The 16,231-nt window shown below is 36.0% G+C and overlaps 1 protein-coding gene across 1 annotated transcript in view; it reads right to left on the bottom strand.

Moving 5' to 3' along the window:
- Window positions 1-16,231, bottom strand: part of ENPP1 (ectonucleotide pyrophosphatase/phosphodiesterase 1) — a 74,227-nt gene that overhangs the window by 26,717 nt on the left and 31,279 nt on the right. Inside the window, exons 2-9 of the mRNA XM_004011326.6 lie at window positions 12,328-12,400; window positions 9,637-9,753; window positions 8,433-8,558; window positions 7,487-7,547; window positions 6,351-6,448; window positions 4,427-4,506; window positions 3,450-3,569; window positions 2,243-2,352 (exon numbers count right to left, since the gene is read on the bottom strand). Coding sequence (XP_004011375.4) covers window positions 2,243-2,352; window positions 3,450-3,569; window positions 4,427-4,506; window positions 6,351-6,448; window positions 7,487-7,547; window positions 8,433-8,558; window positions 9,637-9,753; window positions 12,328-12,400 — 785 coding nt within the window. The remainder of the gene's footprint in view (window positions 1-2,242; window positions 2,353-3,449; window positions 3,570-4,426; window positions 4,507-6,350; window positions 6,449-7,486; window positions 7,548-8,432; window positions 8,559-9,636; window positions 9,754-12,327; window positions 12,401-16,231) is intronic.

Below are 16,231 nucleotides of genomic sequence, written 5' to 3'. Positions count from 1 at the left end.
TTACTGAAAACTGCATTCAGAGAGATTAAAACAATTCAAGAGATCAAATGTGTTTGAAGCAATATAAGAGTTTCATCTGAAAACTTAAAATTCTTTTCCTGACCTAGCAACAAACATTAAGTTTTTACACATATGAAAGTTGTTGTTGTTGATTATTGTTCAATTACCCAGTCATGTCTGACTCTGCAACACCACAGACTACAGCACACCAAGCCTCCCTGCCCCTCACCATCTCCCAAAGTTTGCCCAAGTTCATGTCTACTGCAACGGTGATGCCATCCAGCCACCTCATCCTCTGATGTCCTCTTTTCCTTCTGCCCTCAATCTTTCCCAGCATCAAGGACGTCAGTGAGTCAGCTATTCACATCAGATGACCAAAATACTGGAGCTTCAGCTTCAGCATCAATCCTTCCAACGAGTATTCAGGATTGATTTCCCTTAAGATTTACTGGTTTGATCTCCTTGCTGTTCAAGGGACTTTCAGGAGTCTTCTCCAGGACCACAGTTTGAAGGCATCAATTCGTTGGCATTCTGCCTTCTTTACAGTCTTGCAATCATACATGACCACTGGGAAGACCATAGCCTTGACTATATTGGACCTTCTTTCGGCAGAGTGATGTCTCTGCTTTTCAACACACTGTCTAGGTTTGTCACAGCTTTCCTGCCAAGAAGCAATCATCTTCTGATTTCATGGCTGCAGTTACCATCTGCAGTGATTTTTAGAGCCCAAGAAGAGGAAATCTGTCACTATTTCCACCACCCTCCTTCTATTTGCCATGAAGTAATGGGGCTAGATGTCATGATCTTAGTGGTTTTTTTTTTTTTTTAATATTTAGTTTTAAGCTGGCTCTTTCACTCTTCTCCTTCACCCTCATCAAGAGGCTCTTTAGTTCCTGTTCACTTTCTGCCACTGGAGTGGTATCATCTGCATATTTGATGTTGTTGTTTTTCCCGTGTATCTTGATTCCAGCTTGTAACTCATCTAGCCCAGCACTTCTCATGATATGCTCAGAGTATAGGTTAAACAAACAGAAAGTTTGTTAAAAAAAAAAAAACAAAAAAACGAAAGTTGTAGTCAGGTCTAAAAATTTGCTTCCCATTTTCTACCTGAGGATTTTATTCTTGTACCTCAGAATAGGAACTGCCATGTCATGAATAACCCACATGTCAATATACTCTTTAAAGGGGACCTCATGAAGATGAACTCACTCACTGATGACTCTCAGTAAAACTGGGAAACGGACATTTGTTGGGCAGACAGTTCTCCAGGCAACAGTTTCTGGGCAGAATGAATGATATCTTCCTCTGGGCACAGAATTTTGTTTACAGGTCTCCATCAGAGTGCTTGCCCATCCCCAAGTACACTAGGTTGTTCCTTGAGAAGGTCTCTATCAGAACTTGAGAGGCCAGAGAATGTGTATCACTACTCTGCAGAATTCTCCAGGTCTAAGACAGTGCCTGGTGCATAGAATCTCAATTACCATCCATGGAATGAAATTAATGGCAAATAACAAGGTGCTCACACGAACCACAAAGAATTAACGGTGGCCTAAGGTTACCAAAGAAAATACGCATTTCCTGTTTGGAATTTATGAACTTTCCCTTTCGTCCCTCAAATACACTACTGTATTGGTTTTATGACATAAATTCCCCAAGTATAAGCAAATTATTTTGCTACTCTCACTAAAATAATCCAAAGGGAGTCTTCCAGAAAAAAGTTGTGGTTTTTTTTTCCCCACAATACCTCATGGATTTTGAATATCACAGGGAGATTACTCTAATCAGTTCCACTATAGATGGAATGTTTAAAAAAGTAATTTGAAAATGCAAATCTAGAGGTGCCATTAATATCTTCTTTCAAATGGTATTTTTGGACACCAAAGGGTCACTCCTACCCATGTCCTTTTAATACTTTCAGCTCCTTCTCCTAGTTCTTTCTTCCTGGAATGAAAATGTTCAGGACCCCTACTTTCACCAGGACTTCAATTCTTATTCCTATCCAAAGATCTGAATGTAAACTCCAACATGTTACCACCAGTGCTCTCTAGAAAACCTCCAGAAAAAAAAAAAAAAAAAAAAAACTCATCCAGTTTTACTGTCTATCTACTATCCATTTAAAACTCTTTGAAATAGAGTTCTCATTTTTCAGATAACATATCATTCAAATGCTAGAACTCAGGCTGTGATAAGAAAATAAACTGTTCTATGCTATAGGTCCCAGAAAAAGTACAGTTATACATACACATTATAGATTTTATAGATGTCTGGGAAAATTCCTTTAATTTTCACATCTGATCCTGGCCAAAAAAATGTGCCTGTCTTCAGGCCTTGATTTTTAGCTGTGAGCCAAATCTGGAGAAGACAGAGAAGGAAAATTAGGAAATTAGGTAAGTACTGATTTCTTAGGAAACTGTGTTCATGCAACTGCCAATGCTTTCCTCTCCCCTCAAATGCTAGAAAGTTTTGATGTCAATAAGCTCTAGCAGTTAGACTACAAAACAACCATGTAATGTGACTTTGAACAGCAGCAAAAAGAAATTAAATAATCAGAAATTAAATTAACTTAAAGAATATAAACAATTGGTAACTCCTGCAACTTTTATAGACTTGCTTCTACTTAATAAGCTTTTGTTAAAAGAAAAAAAATCACGAAAAAAGAAAAATTCACAAATATACATATCTTTAACTTATTGACATATTTTGCTTATGTAACTTAACATTTATTGAGCACTTATTATTGCCAGTTACAGTTCTAAATGGTACTCCTATAAGCAACTTAGATTATTAATTTAAATACTGATCACAATAACTCTATGAGGTGGTTAACAGAATTATTTACAGTACAGAAAACTGAGGCACAGAAAGAATACTTTGCCCAAAAATCACAGTTTTAAATGTCAGAGCTAAAAATCTGAAATTATAACTTGCAAATTAACATCATGCTCTTTTCCTTCTAAGAGGGATATCAAGACTATTCAAATAGACCTTATAGAATTGTTGTGGCAATTTTAAAAAATTAAAAAGGAGAACACATCTAAATCACAATCAGAGAGAATCTTCTAAGTCAGCAAATGCAAACAATGTCATAGTTTACTCCTGAAGAAACAATTAGCTTTGTGTAGATCAAAGTATTACCCCCAGATTACTGCTCTTTGCTACTAGGACAAAAAGGTATTATTAAGCAGAAAAGAAAACTGGCTCAGAATAACCTGAACCCTACTCTGGAATAAAACATACAAAGATATAAGCTAAAAAAAAAAAAAAAAAAAAAACAAAGATATAAGCTATATTAAGAGTTATCTGCATTTACCTCTATTTGCATAAGGATTGCACAAACACAGTAGATTAAATAGGTTCTTAAAAACTCCAGAGGATCTGTCATTTTACTCTGATAGAAACAGATGAAAATAATAAAAAATAATTTTAATAGCTAAATTAAATAAACTCACTGGTTCTCCTTTGTACCACTCTGGGTTAAATTTCTCTTTGCTTTTAAGTGCAAAGTAAGCGTTCATTTGGGGATCATACATTTTATTGTCAATGATGCCATGGGATTCTGGATAAAGTCCCTAAAAAATATAAAATACAAGTTTTATGTAAGTTGTGAGTTTTTAATGTTAAGGTTACAGAGAGAAATATACAGCTGAAGCTACAAGGAACTTAACCTAGCTTAAGGAGAGAAGAACAAAACACTGCCTATTATCAAAATACAACCACTGCTTAAGGTTTTATGTAGTACTGGTGTTTTAATCTATGTAACAGGAGAAAATAAATTAGGAATGGTAGCAGCCTCTTAAGTTTGAAAAAAGTACTGAGCTGTCCTTTTGGATTGCTCAGTGAAAAATTTCTGCATAACAAAATCCTTTTTGATTGGGTCCAATAATAGCTTGTACCAATATAAGTCAAAGTATTAATTCTCTGGCTTCAACCTTGAGGCCTAATGAATTCTACATCTTTTTTTTTCTGGATCCAAATTAAATCTGAAAGTGAAACAAAAAGAGAGCTGTAATCACATCTAGAGTCAGGCAAAGTGGTTTGCTTAGCCTCATACATTGAAATGATTGGAAAGACGGCTGAGGACCCATGAGTGCAGACAATCTGGTGCTCAAATAAAGTAAGCTAAAAACTAATCAGAAAGAACAGAACCTAAGAATCTTAAACTGAAAGGGAATTAAGAAATCATTTCTTGGGGTCTTCAATCACCTCTTTTCACATATGGGAAATGGAGACCCAGAAGGTGAAGTGACTTTCCCAAAGTCACAACAGGTTAGTAGAAGAATAAGAACCAGAACCTCAGTTTTCCTGCTTAACTACACAATGAAAAAGAAGTTATTTTTTTCTGATCTGAAATCTGATTATTCTCTTGAAAAATGTTATATTTACATCTCACTTTTGTGAACATAAAAAATTGAAATGCAGAGCTTACTGTGACAATGCTGTAGTGATTGGGGAAAGTTTTTGTTGGATATACTGGTCTCATGTTTTTAGTATATGTCCCACAGGTTTCTACAAGAGGAAAAAAAGATTGTTATTAAATACAACTGACAATCTGTTTCCTTCACATAGCGTTGGTACCACAGACTTCTGAGTAGTACTAAAACATGAATCCAGAAGGGATTTATAACTATATAAAAATTCAGGGTGAATTACAAAGCAACATTGTGGATTCAAACTCAATTCTGAGAGCCAGTTTTTCTTCTTAGTTAAAAAAAAATTAAAATAATTAAGCCAATGGAATCTTTATCCCATACTTACTAATAACATTAAGTTCCAGATGGACCATAATGATGCTTGCTAGATCTTTGCTATTACTTGGTGGTAACATATCTAAATACAAGATGTAGTTTAAAAAAAAAAAAAGAAACAGCCAAAACAAAACTACAAACATCCCTAGTAGCTAACTCAGCAAAATGAAAACAAGAATGAAGCAGTAGCTAGGAGGACAGTGTCCCACCCCAGAGTCCAAACCAGTTAACTCTAGACAAATTCAACACTGCTTTAATGACTAAAGGCATCTTCTGGCTTCAGGTATTAATTCAAGAAGGACAGAAGTCAAACTGTTCCTGATTTAGCCCTAGTGTCACATTCCTCTTCTGCCTCTACCACTGAAGGAACATATAACTAATGATTCTAGCATTTCGATATCTCATACCTGAAAATATTCCTCAGGCTGGTACATGTCTATCTATCTCACTGCATTCCAAACAGTTCCGAATTACAGGCTACACTTCCTAATTACCCAAAGCAAGGACTTAAGTTAACTATGTATTGAGTTCCTTTCAGCTTCACATATAGGTACCTAAGGCTCCTTAATTCTGAACTCAGGATATTGTATTTGATGCTATGGAAACAAACTTTCCTCCTGATGATAACAAAGAGCCAGATGCAAGCTTCAAAGCCCGTGAGCCTGGCTGATAAAAAAGTCTTTCTTGTCCATGTAAGCTCTTTCCTAGAGACTTTTATGTCAAATGATTATTTATAAACACTACTTTCTTCCAAGTAGAAATTGAAAACTGAAATTTTTAGAATTTCTCCAAATAACATTTTCTTACAAAAGAAGTATAATAAATGTACCTATGTGATTATGGAGAGTAATTTTGACATTTAAATATCCAAGTCCAGTAAATAATGTCTCAGAACTCCAGAAGAACACCAAAATAATGAATTTACTTATTTCCATTTCAGTCCAGTATTACACTGTGGCTATTTATATATTGATCACTGATAACAAGTAATGTTCTTCAGCTTTTATACCCATATTTAATTTTTTATTTTTTCAATAACAATGATACAAGTGGTACCCATATTACTGGTGGTTAATGTGATTTAAAACTTTTGCATTCATACTAAGAAAAGACTATTCTACTACTGCATTATTAACTTATAAAATAATCATTTAATTAAGGCTTTAATTGAGATAAAGAAATTGAAAGGATGCCTCATGATACCAAAGGATAAATAACAAGTAAATATTCTATGTCTGCACTACTAGATTCATATAAGAAATAGCTTCAGTTTTTGAAATTCTACTTTAAGATATAGTCATATTAGATAAATAAGTATTTAATAGTTTGTCCACAAAATGAATCCAAAAGTCTAGGAAAAAAAAAAAGTATGCCTTATCCTTAACATTTGTAACCAAGGAATAAAAATCCCAAGATAATCATTATTATCTTAGGGTTATTTAAAAGGCAGTTTTAGAACAATTATAATATTAAAGACTAGGGTTTAACTCTTTTACAACAGAAAAGTTTGGTAAAACAGATTCTGCCATATTTTTCCAGAAAGAGACTGCCTCCTCAGTCTACTGACACTGTGGCACTCCAATAGTATACTCTGAAGTTACTCACTCAGCTTGCTAATAACAGGAAGAAGTCCACCCCAAGTGTGCAAATATTCTGCCCTGAAACCATCCAAAGAAAATAAGAGGGTAGGAGGTGTTTCGAACCTGGGTAATGAGAAAGAAAGAAAAAAATGTGTAAAGAAGGAAGACACAGATCCGGTGAACATTTTCCACTGAGGTAAGGATGTAATCTAGGGTAAACTAACAAGCTCAACAAGCATCTTTATAAAGAATATTTTAGAAGTGTCTATATTCATATATATGAATTTGTATGTCATCATATACATTATCAAATAGTACTGACTGAGCACTCACACCATTTTGAGGCACCATACAGAGACCATCATTTATGGTCCCTGCTAGTCCAAAAGCTAGATGAAATGCAACCAAAATGCAATAATATTTCTCCAATTTGCAAGAGAATAAATATTAACAAACAGCATATTCTAAATTGTGTTCTTGTTTCTACTAGGACAGCTTTATAATGTTTAACAGTTTGGAAAAATCATTATTTTAAACACATATTTCTGAAGATTAATAATTCAAATTATATAGATCTCAAGTGGAACAAAGATAAACATGTCTAACACTGTCATCAATTTTCCACTTTTCGAATTCTACACAAACCTTTCCTGATGACCTTATAAACATAAGGTATTGTATAAAATACTTTAGACAAAAAGTAGAAAGTACAAATTATAAAAATTATGTAACATCTTCTCATAGACATGTTATCCTGAAAATGTATAAGTGAAACAAAAAAATTATTTTTTAAGTTATAAAATAATTTGTTATTAAGTTCAACTTGAAAAACTTCAAATGAAAGTAAAATCATTTTTTCCTAAGAAGGAAAACACAAATTCTTCCACCCAACACTCATGAACATTAAATATTCATAACCTCTCTTTTTTTTTTCCAGTTTCTAGACCAGGAGTGGGAAGTCGGGGGTGAAAGCTGGGGGGTCAGGGGAGAGGGTCATGCCATAATTACTTCTATACCACCAACGCCAAAAGAAGGCCTAACTAAAAATAATATTTATTGAACCAATGAATAATTATTACTATTTTTATCTTTTCAATTTGGAAAGAGAAAGAATGATACTCCTATAAAAGAAAACATCAGTATCTCAGAGTATAATCTTACCCTGCTGGGCACTGTGGTTCATCAATGCTGTCACATTCTTCTTCTGCCCAACTTTTCTCCCCTAAAATATTTTCAAGAAGTACAGTGAGTTGAACACATTCAACAGAAACAATGGTCATGATGTTTGTGAAACACATTAGGACAGGTTCAAAAAAAAAAAAAAAAACAAAGTTAACAGATACATAGATCATGTGGGGTGTGATTCTCAGGGAATAGAACAAATAGAGAGTTTATCTACTTCAAAATAAGAGTCAGTTGATATCAAGAATTAAAGAATGAATTTATAATTGCAAGACTAAAACATACTGCTGTATTTGTGAAAACTTGAAGGTACATTTTCCATTTTCAAATTGTCATTAATAATATTTTCAGCCAAAATTTATAACCCTACTTCTATCCACCCAACAGAATCTTCTGCCTTAGTTCCTCTCATATAGTCAAGTTCTGCCAAAGAATTTCAAGGAACCCTGCAACACCTAGGCAAGACATCATAGTAACACCAGCTTACACAGAATCTTAGGCACTAACTTCTCTCAAAGTCAGGCAGACACTGTCCTTGTTTACTATGAGAGAACCTGCTACATAGTCAGCCAAGACTGTGAAGTGATTGTTCCACAAATACAGCATTAAATATGCAGCTAATATCAAAATAACATGAGGGTGTAGTAGCAGCAGAGTGTATGACTATAGATAAAAAAGACTAGCCGTGCATAGACAATCATGATTATTAGGCTGGGTGATACAAGCTTTATTACATAGTCTCTCTATTCAGGTGTATATGTTTGAAACTTTCTTTAATAGAATGCTTTTAAAATATTTTTTCAGCCAATATGGCTTGTCAATAACTATGACTTCTACTGTAAAATATACACCCATGCTAACCCCCTCTGAGACCCAGGAAGATGTCAGCCTATGTCTGAACCTGGTGAGGGCACAACCTCCTGACCTCGGCACACAGATCCGTGGTTGATACAACAGTCTCCCTTGTCCTTGCAGTCATCTGAACAGGAGCAAAGGCTTCGGGACAACCTTTTCTCACCACACCTGAATTTGCTGCAAGTCCATATCCGTTCTAGAAACAAATGTCAACATAACACATTTTATGGTTTAAATTCAACATGTCCAAAATGAACACAGAATTGTCTTCTAGAATGTGATCTATGAGGATGATGGACCATTTCCTAACCCTCAGTGACTCATAGAACTTTCCACCACAGTGGTCAATGTGAACTAACAGAAAATATGCAGGCAACAATTATTATTTCACTACAAATCCAGAGTCTCATCATTTTAAAATGTAAACACTGAATGAGAAGCAAGTCCAAAAGAGAGGGACTATATGTATTAATATACATATGGTTGATCATTTTGCTGTAAGGTAGAAACTAACAAAACACTGTAAAGCAACTATACTCTAATAAAAATTAATTAAGAAAATAAAAAATAAAACGTAAACAGACATAACTTTTATTATACAATTCCCATGGCAATCTTGGCTTATTCCACCAGTCATTGCCAGAGTTCTCCAAATTTATCTAAATCCGGTTCACTCTCATTTAAATGTTATTATTGCATGGGCTTCCCTGTTGGTTCAGACGGTGAAGAATCTGCCTGCAATGCAGGAAACCTGGATTCAATCCCTGGGTCAGGAAGATCCCCTGGAGAAGGGAATGGCAACCCACTCCAGTATTCTTGCCTGGAAAATTCCATGGACCGAGAAGCCTGGCAGGTTAAAGTCCAAAGTGTTGGATACGACTGAGTAACAAACACTTTCACTTTCATAGGTAAAGAATATTAAATCAAACTTTTCACAGTCTGGTAGTTTTATTTTAAAGTTTAAGTGGACATCTTAAGAACTCTTGCTTTAATAAGCCCATAACAGAAAGAGTCATATATTTTTAATCAGCCTTTTTGAACTTAGGTGAAATGCAAATTAGACTATATAGGTTGTCAGTAAACACTGAAAACCAGCACAGTGCTGCCATCCATAAAATTTTTAACAAAGGCAAGATATGTAAATTTTGTCTGTGTCAGGAAATATAAAGGACAAATTTTTAAAAATCTCAAATGGGTTTGGTATATCACATACCTAAAAGATGCAGAACTTTCCTTTGCTCTTTTACCCCATCTTTTCACCTGCATATTTTTACCTGGTTCTATACACGTCTCCTGGTAATCTAGACAGCAGTTTCCAAGGTCAACACAAGCAACATCACATCGGCAGTTTCCAAATGTTCTCTCAAAACAGCGACCTTTGCAACTTTTAACTGAAAATATCGAATGAGTTAGATGTTTCTAATCATTATATAATTACAAAGCAAACATCAACTAATATACCCTAAGTTTGGTATTGGGTAGGTTGAAATATTCTTTTAGAAAGCACAGATGGGATGGGCAAAAAGTTAACCAACAATCTTTTCACAAATACCTGTAGAAAGTGATGCAAACAGAAGGCAGTAACCTTATGTATCGAGTTTGCAATTTTATCTGTTGCCATAGAAACAAAAGATAATTTTTTTCTTTTATATAGTATAAACCCTACAGGGGCTAATGAAACTTACATACATATAGAATACTAAATAAAGGAAAAATAAGAATAGCTTGTTCTGAATATTTTATGTGGGGTTCTCTGAAAACTGATAATCTCTGAAAACTTCATGAAGAAAAAGAATACCTGACTTAGGTCACCCTCAGTCTGGTGTAAAGAAGTAATGTGTTTGTGCAGAACATGTTCTGCAAGACTCATCTCCCACCACAGCTGATTTGTCCATTGAACCTTCAGCCTGGCTCCCTCTGAGAAGCTTTCCCAAACTCCCCAGTCTAGATGCTTTTTCCATTTTTTAAAGTTTACATGAAACCTTATCCTCCCTTTCAGTCACTTAATTTCATTTGTAACTAGATCATCTGGTTAATAACCCAGTCTCAACCTGGACCACAAACTTCTTAGGAACACAGGCCACACCTGGATGCTGCCCAGCACACTGTACCCCGGGTATCCAGCAAGAGCCTTGACTACAGTTGGTACTAATAAGTTTTGTTAAATGGACAAATGTCAGACGTGGAAGGAAAACACTTTGCACTAAAAACAACTTTACAAGACAAGGAGAATGAACGTATGGACACCAAGACGGGGAGGAGGGGTGAGATGAATTGGGAGATTAGGACTGACACACACTATTAACTATGAATGAAATAGATAACTAATGAGAACCTACTGTATAGCTCAGGGAACTCTACTGAGTCTGTGGTGACCTAAATGGAAAGGAAACCCAAAAAAGAAGGGGTATATGTGTAGCTGACTTACTTTGCTGTACAGCAGAAACTAACACGACGCTGCAAAGCAACTATACGCCAATAAAAATTAATTTTAAAAATTTACACTGTAACTCTTTACCAGCTATCAAGAACAATCTAGATTTCATAAAAAATTAATCAGGATGGTAAGAAAAACAATCTACTTGTAGAATAATGGAAGTCCAAAAGAAAAAAAAAAAAAAGGAATAATCCTTGCTCTTGGTTGTAATGGTCCTCTGACCCAAGAAGACACTGTCACAGAATTTAACTCATTTGATACCAGGAAAGGAAGCAATTTTCAAAACATGAAATGACAATAATAATTTCTAGGGTCAAAAACACGAACTTTCCTGATGCCAGGAGGGAAAACTATTATAGCAATAGCTATTACTTGCAGATCATTAGTATGCTTCCATTAACTTAAAAAAGAAAATGTATTTCACCTTGAGTTTAGATTAAAATTGCTGTTTTCAAACACTCAGTTTTCTTTTTATGTGCCAAACTAAACTCAAGGTGAATTACTTACTGCTTAAAGGCTTCATAGGTGAACACTAAAATATGTAGCTCCTTAATTTTACTAAACGCCGATATACTTGCTCTGAATTGTTGCTGACTAAATACATAAAATTACTACATTTCATTCATTTTAAAAATAAATGACAGCCTAACAATCACTAAATTTTATCAAAAAATGACTAATCATATAATTATAGAATAGTTGAATAGAAGGATCTGTTCAGTTTTCAAAACTGAATTCCTTAGGAATTCACCAGTGATTTAAAGGGAAGACCATCAATGATTTAAAAGGAGCAAAAATAAAAAACTACTTCAAATCCAAAATATGACTGCTACAATGCATTATGGTTGAAAGTTTTATTATTTATAGTGTTCTTTCCATGCTGGCGAGACTTCTGAACTTCATAAAATGAAAAGTGTAAGTAACAGCTTAAAAATATCACTATTGCTTTGAAATGACTGCACTTCTAAAAGACTTACAAGCATATAAGGATGTTTCCAGCTGCCTAGGCATGCTGTTTACCTAGTAACATCAGGGCTGCTCCAGCACCTAATTCCTTAGGGAGAAAAAGTAGGAGTCCCTGGATGAAGTCAGGGAGAGAGGCTCGCAGAGCCCAGCACAAGACCCTGTCATCCACATCTGCTTGTTTGTATCTTTGTTCTTTTTTGATGTTTTGAGGTTTTTCACTGTTTGGGTTTTTTTTTTGGTCATACCCCCTCTTTGTTGTTTTGGGATGAAGTTTTGCAAGTAGATAGTATACAGCATTCAAGAAGAATGCTCAAACTGGCATCAAATTTGCAATATCTATGGAGTACTCACCTCTAGAAGTAGAAATGGCAACCCACTCCAGCATTCTTGCCAGGAAAATCCCATGGACAGAGGAGCTTGGTGAGCTACAGTCCATGGGATCACCAAAGAGTTGGACACAACATAACTATTGTCTCAATCACATTCTTAAGAAGGCTATTACCCCCACCCGTGCAGGGCACATACATACACTCATGCACACATGAATTAGTATACTACTTACTTTCTTTGGCACAGCTTGGTTTCAACCCAAATATGCAACCAAGGATTGTTGTTAACACACAGACTGACAATACCTGTCAGGAGAAAAAAGAAAATGATGTAGTTTCAAAGTGCTTTTATTTCTTCAAATGTTTCATTTCTTTAAATGCTTCTTGACTGTGTGGATCACAATAAACTGTGGAAAATTCTGAAAGAGATGGGAATACCAGACCACCTGACCTGCCTCTTGAGAAATCTGTATGCAGGTCAGGAAGCAACAGTTAGAACTGGACATGGAACAACAGACTGGTCCGATTAGGAAAAGGAGTACGTCAAGGCTGTATATTGTCACCCTGCTTATTTAACTTATATGCAGAGTACATCATGAGAAACGCTGGATTGGAGAAGCACAAGCTGGAATCAAGATTTCCAGGAGAAATATCAATAACCTCAGATATGCAGATGATACCACCCTTATGGCAGAAAGTGAAGAGGAACTAAAAGGCCTCTTGATGAAAGTGAAAGAGGAGAGTGAAAAAGTTGGCTTAAAGCTCAACATTCAGAAAACGAAGATCATGGCATCCAGTCCTATCACTTCATGGGAAATAGATGGGGAAACAGTGGAAACAGTATCAGACCTTTTTTTTTTGGGGGGGGGGGACTCCCAAATCACTGCAGATGGTGATTGCAGCCATGAAATTAAAAGACACTTACTCCTTGGAAGGAAAGTTATGACCAACCTAGATAGCATATTGAAAAGCAGAGACATTACTTTGCCAACAAAGGTCCATCTAGTCAAGGCTATGGTTTTTCCAGTGGTCATGTATGGATGTGAGAGTTGGACTGCGAAGAAAGCTGAGCACCGAAGAATTGATGCTTTTGAACTGTGGTGTTGGAGAAGACTCTTGAGAGTCCCGTGGACTGCAAGGAGATCCAACCAGTCCATTCTGAAGGAGATCAGCCCTGGGACTTCTTTGGAAGGAATGATGCTAAAGCTGAAGCTCCAGTACTTTGGCCACCTCATGCAAAGAGTTGACTCATTGGAAAAGACTCTGATGCTGGGAGGGATTGGGGGGCAGGAGGAGAAGGGGGCGACAGAGGATGAGATGGCTGGATGGCATCACTGACTCGATGGGCATGAGTCTGAGTGAACTCCGGGAGTTAGTGATGGACAGGGAGGCCTGGCGTGCTGTGATTCATGGCATCGCAAAGAGTCAGACACGACTGAGCGACTGAACTGAAACATGTCGGTGTTGCCATGTTTCCTGATCTGGGTGTTGGTCACACGACGTGTACACTTTGTAAAAACTGAAACTGCATGTTTACACTTCATGTACTTTTCTGTATGTATGTTCTACTTCAACCAGAAGTTTACTTAAAGATTAGCAAACAAATCAATGCCCTCCTAGGTTAATGTAGTCAGAAATTTCCCAGTTGATGCAAGTGAATCCAGTCCAAAAACTTATAATTAAAGAAGAGGAAAGGAAAACCTAATAAGAGATTCAATTTTCTACTTTTTAATCCATAAAAGGTAATATGATAATATCAGATGCCTCTTTTAACAGTTTTGTTACACAAACCTAAACAGTCCTCACGTGCACTGTGACAGCTTGTGAGAATGAGCAACAGACAGGGTTGAAAGATTACATCCAAGACCCAAATGTTACCATAAACTAACTATGTATAGATTGGGCCAGGTCACTTTAACATTCCAGACACCAATTTATTCACTTATAAAATTAAAGGGCTGGACTCCCTGGATCCCTAAAAATCTTTCCAGTTCTAATATTTCACCACCTTCTCATTCTCCAATACTCTGGACTTTGACATCTTAATATAAATGGCTACACCATATAACTCCCAAGAACAATGACAGAAGTTTGTGACTTAGGAAAAAAAAGGGAGAAAAATCTACAAAATTCTCTTCAATATTTCTAGACAATCCAACAAAATATGCACTGAGCGCCAACTGCATGTAAAGATTATGTTATGCATTGAAAAAAAACAGTAAGAGATACCCCAGGGAGCTTCTGCTTTTTGGGAAAAAGCAAAATCACAAATGGCTCGTATTTGGTTGCAGAATTCTATAGTGTTTAAAGAAGAAAGGCTAAGGTGTTTAGTGAGAAGGAGATCAGAAAAGGTTTCACCAAAGAAGCCTCTCAGCTGGGCTCTGCAAGGGGGAAATGGTGTGTTACTGCCAGGCAGAGCTGATGGAAGGAAAGAGAGGACAGAGCAGAGGAACCCAGCATAAACCAAGGCCTCCAGGATGGAAGGTATATGGGAGGCAGCCGATGAATAATGAGTAGCCTGCTTTTGCAGGAACAAGAATATGAAAAGGGGAAGAGATGTAGTATAGAAAGGTGGTGTGGCATTTCCCAAAAACCAAAATGAAGAGCTAACAGAGCCAGGAGGAATGGGTGAATGGTGCAGGGTGGATGGTGGGTAAAGGCTTTTATGTTTTCTGAACTCATTCCCTCAAATAAAATATACTGTGTATTGACCATATGCTGGTCTGTAGACTAAGTACTGGGTACTTAGAAAAAGGAGACATGACCTCTGTCCTCAGGATGCCTGCTGTCAAGGGCCTGCAGAACTAAAGAGAAATGGAGTGGCAAGAAAACTAAGGAAGCAGGTGTAACTCATTTCAAAAGAAAACGAGGGTGAAGGAAAGAAGAGTAAAAGCACAGTAGGCCTAAAATGCAACAGGGTTTAGGTCAGTTTCCTTTTCGGGAAATCAAAAAGCTAAATGTATATATGTCCATTAAAAGAAACAGCCATCAGAAGAAGAGCCTGAACAAACAAGTAAAGAACAGCAAACAGAACAAGGTATCAACAGAGAATGCTAGTAAGTTTTCTTAAGCCTTGATGCTATAAAGTGACACAAACTTATGGAAGGGTGATTCTAAAGGATCTATCAAAAACAACAAAAACTCTCTTACTGTCAACATTAAATATACAGGGAAATGAAAAAATAGTCAAACTAATCTATATTTAGCATCCTGTAATAAAATCCCACGGACAGAAGAGCCTGGAGGGCTGTAGTTCATGGGGTTGCAAAAGAGTCAGACATAACAACTAAACAATAACAACTTAAACCATGAAAATTGAAGTTGTATTTCTTTGTAATAAACCTATCAAAAATGGTTTAAACAATGCCGTATCTACATTTTATGTTAAAAATCATGAAGCTTGGAGACATATAAGAAAAGTTGTTGGAATGTTTTACCTCTATGTTAGAAGAATATTCATTTGGAGTTTCCTGCTTGTTTAGAGGATCTGAATTATTTCTTGGATATTTATTGAACCAAGATAGGTTCAAAGAAATCAATCCATCTTTTTTTTGTTCTCACCAATCTCAAATACAGTGGTATTAACATAATACATATTATTCTCTTTATCAAGTGCTCATCTAAATATGTGGCTACAGGGTGAAATCCTTTTGCTAAAGGCCAGAGATGCAAATGAAAGCAATTCCTATCCTGCCAGAGAAACAAAGCATGTGCACATTAAAATGAATGATTACAATACAACTGGACGAGAGCTACAGTAGAAATATGTTTAAAAAAAAAAAAAGAAAGAAAGCAAGCTGTGGTACATATACAGAATGGAGTATTACTCAGCCATTAAAAAGAATACATTTGAATCCATTCTAATGAGGTGGATGAAACTGGAGCATATTATACAGAGTGAAGTAAACCAGAAAGAAGAATACCAATACAGTATACTAATGCATATATATGGAATTTAGAAAGATGGTAATGATAACCCTGTATGCAAGATAGCAAAAGAGACACAGATGTACAGAACAGTCTTTTGGACTCTGTGGGAGAGGAAGAGGGTGGGATGATAAGGGAGAATGGCATTGAAACATGTATGATTTCATATGTGAAAGGAATCACCAGTCCAGGTTTGATGCAGGATACAGG

The sequence above is a fragment of the Ovis aries genome, chromosome 8 (assembly GCF_016772045.2).
Source record: "Ovis aries strain OAR_USU_Benz2616 breed Rambouillet chromosome 8, ARS-UI_Ramb_v3.0, whole genome shotgun sequence".
NCBI lineage: Eukaryota > Metazoa > Chordata > Mammalia > Artiodactyla > Bovidae > Ovis > Ovis aries.
The sequence above is the reverse complement of the archived record's forward strand: the minus strand, read 5'-3'. Positions and strand labels throughout refer to the sequence as shown.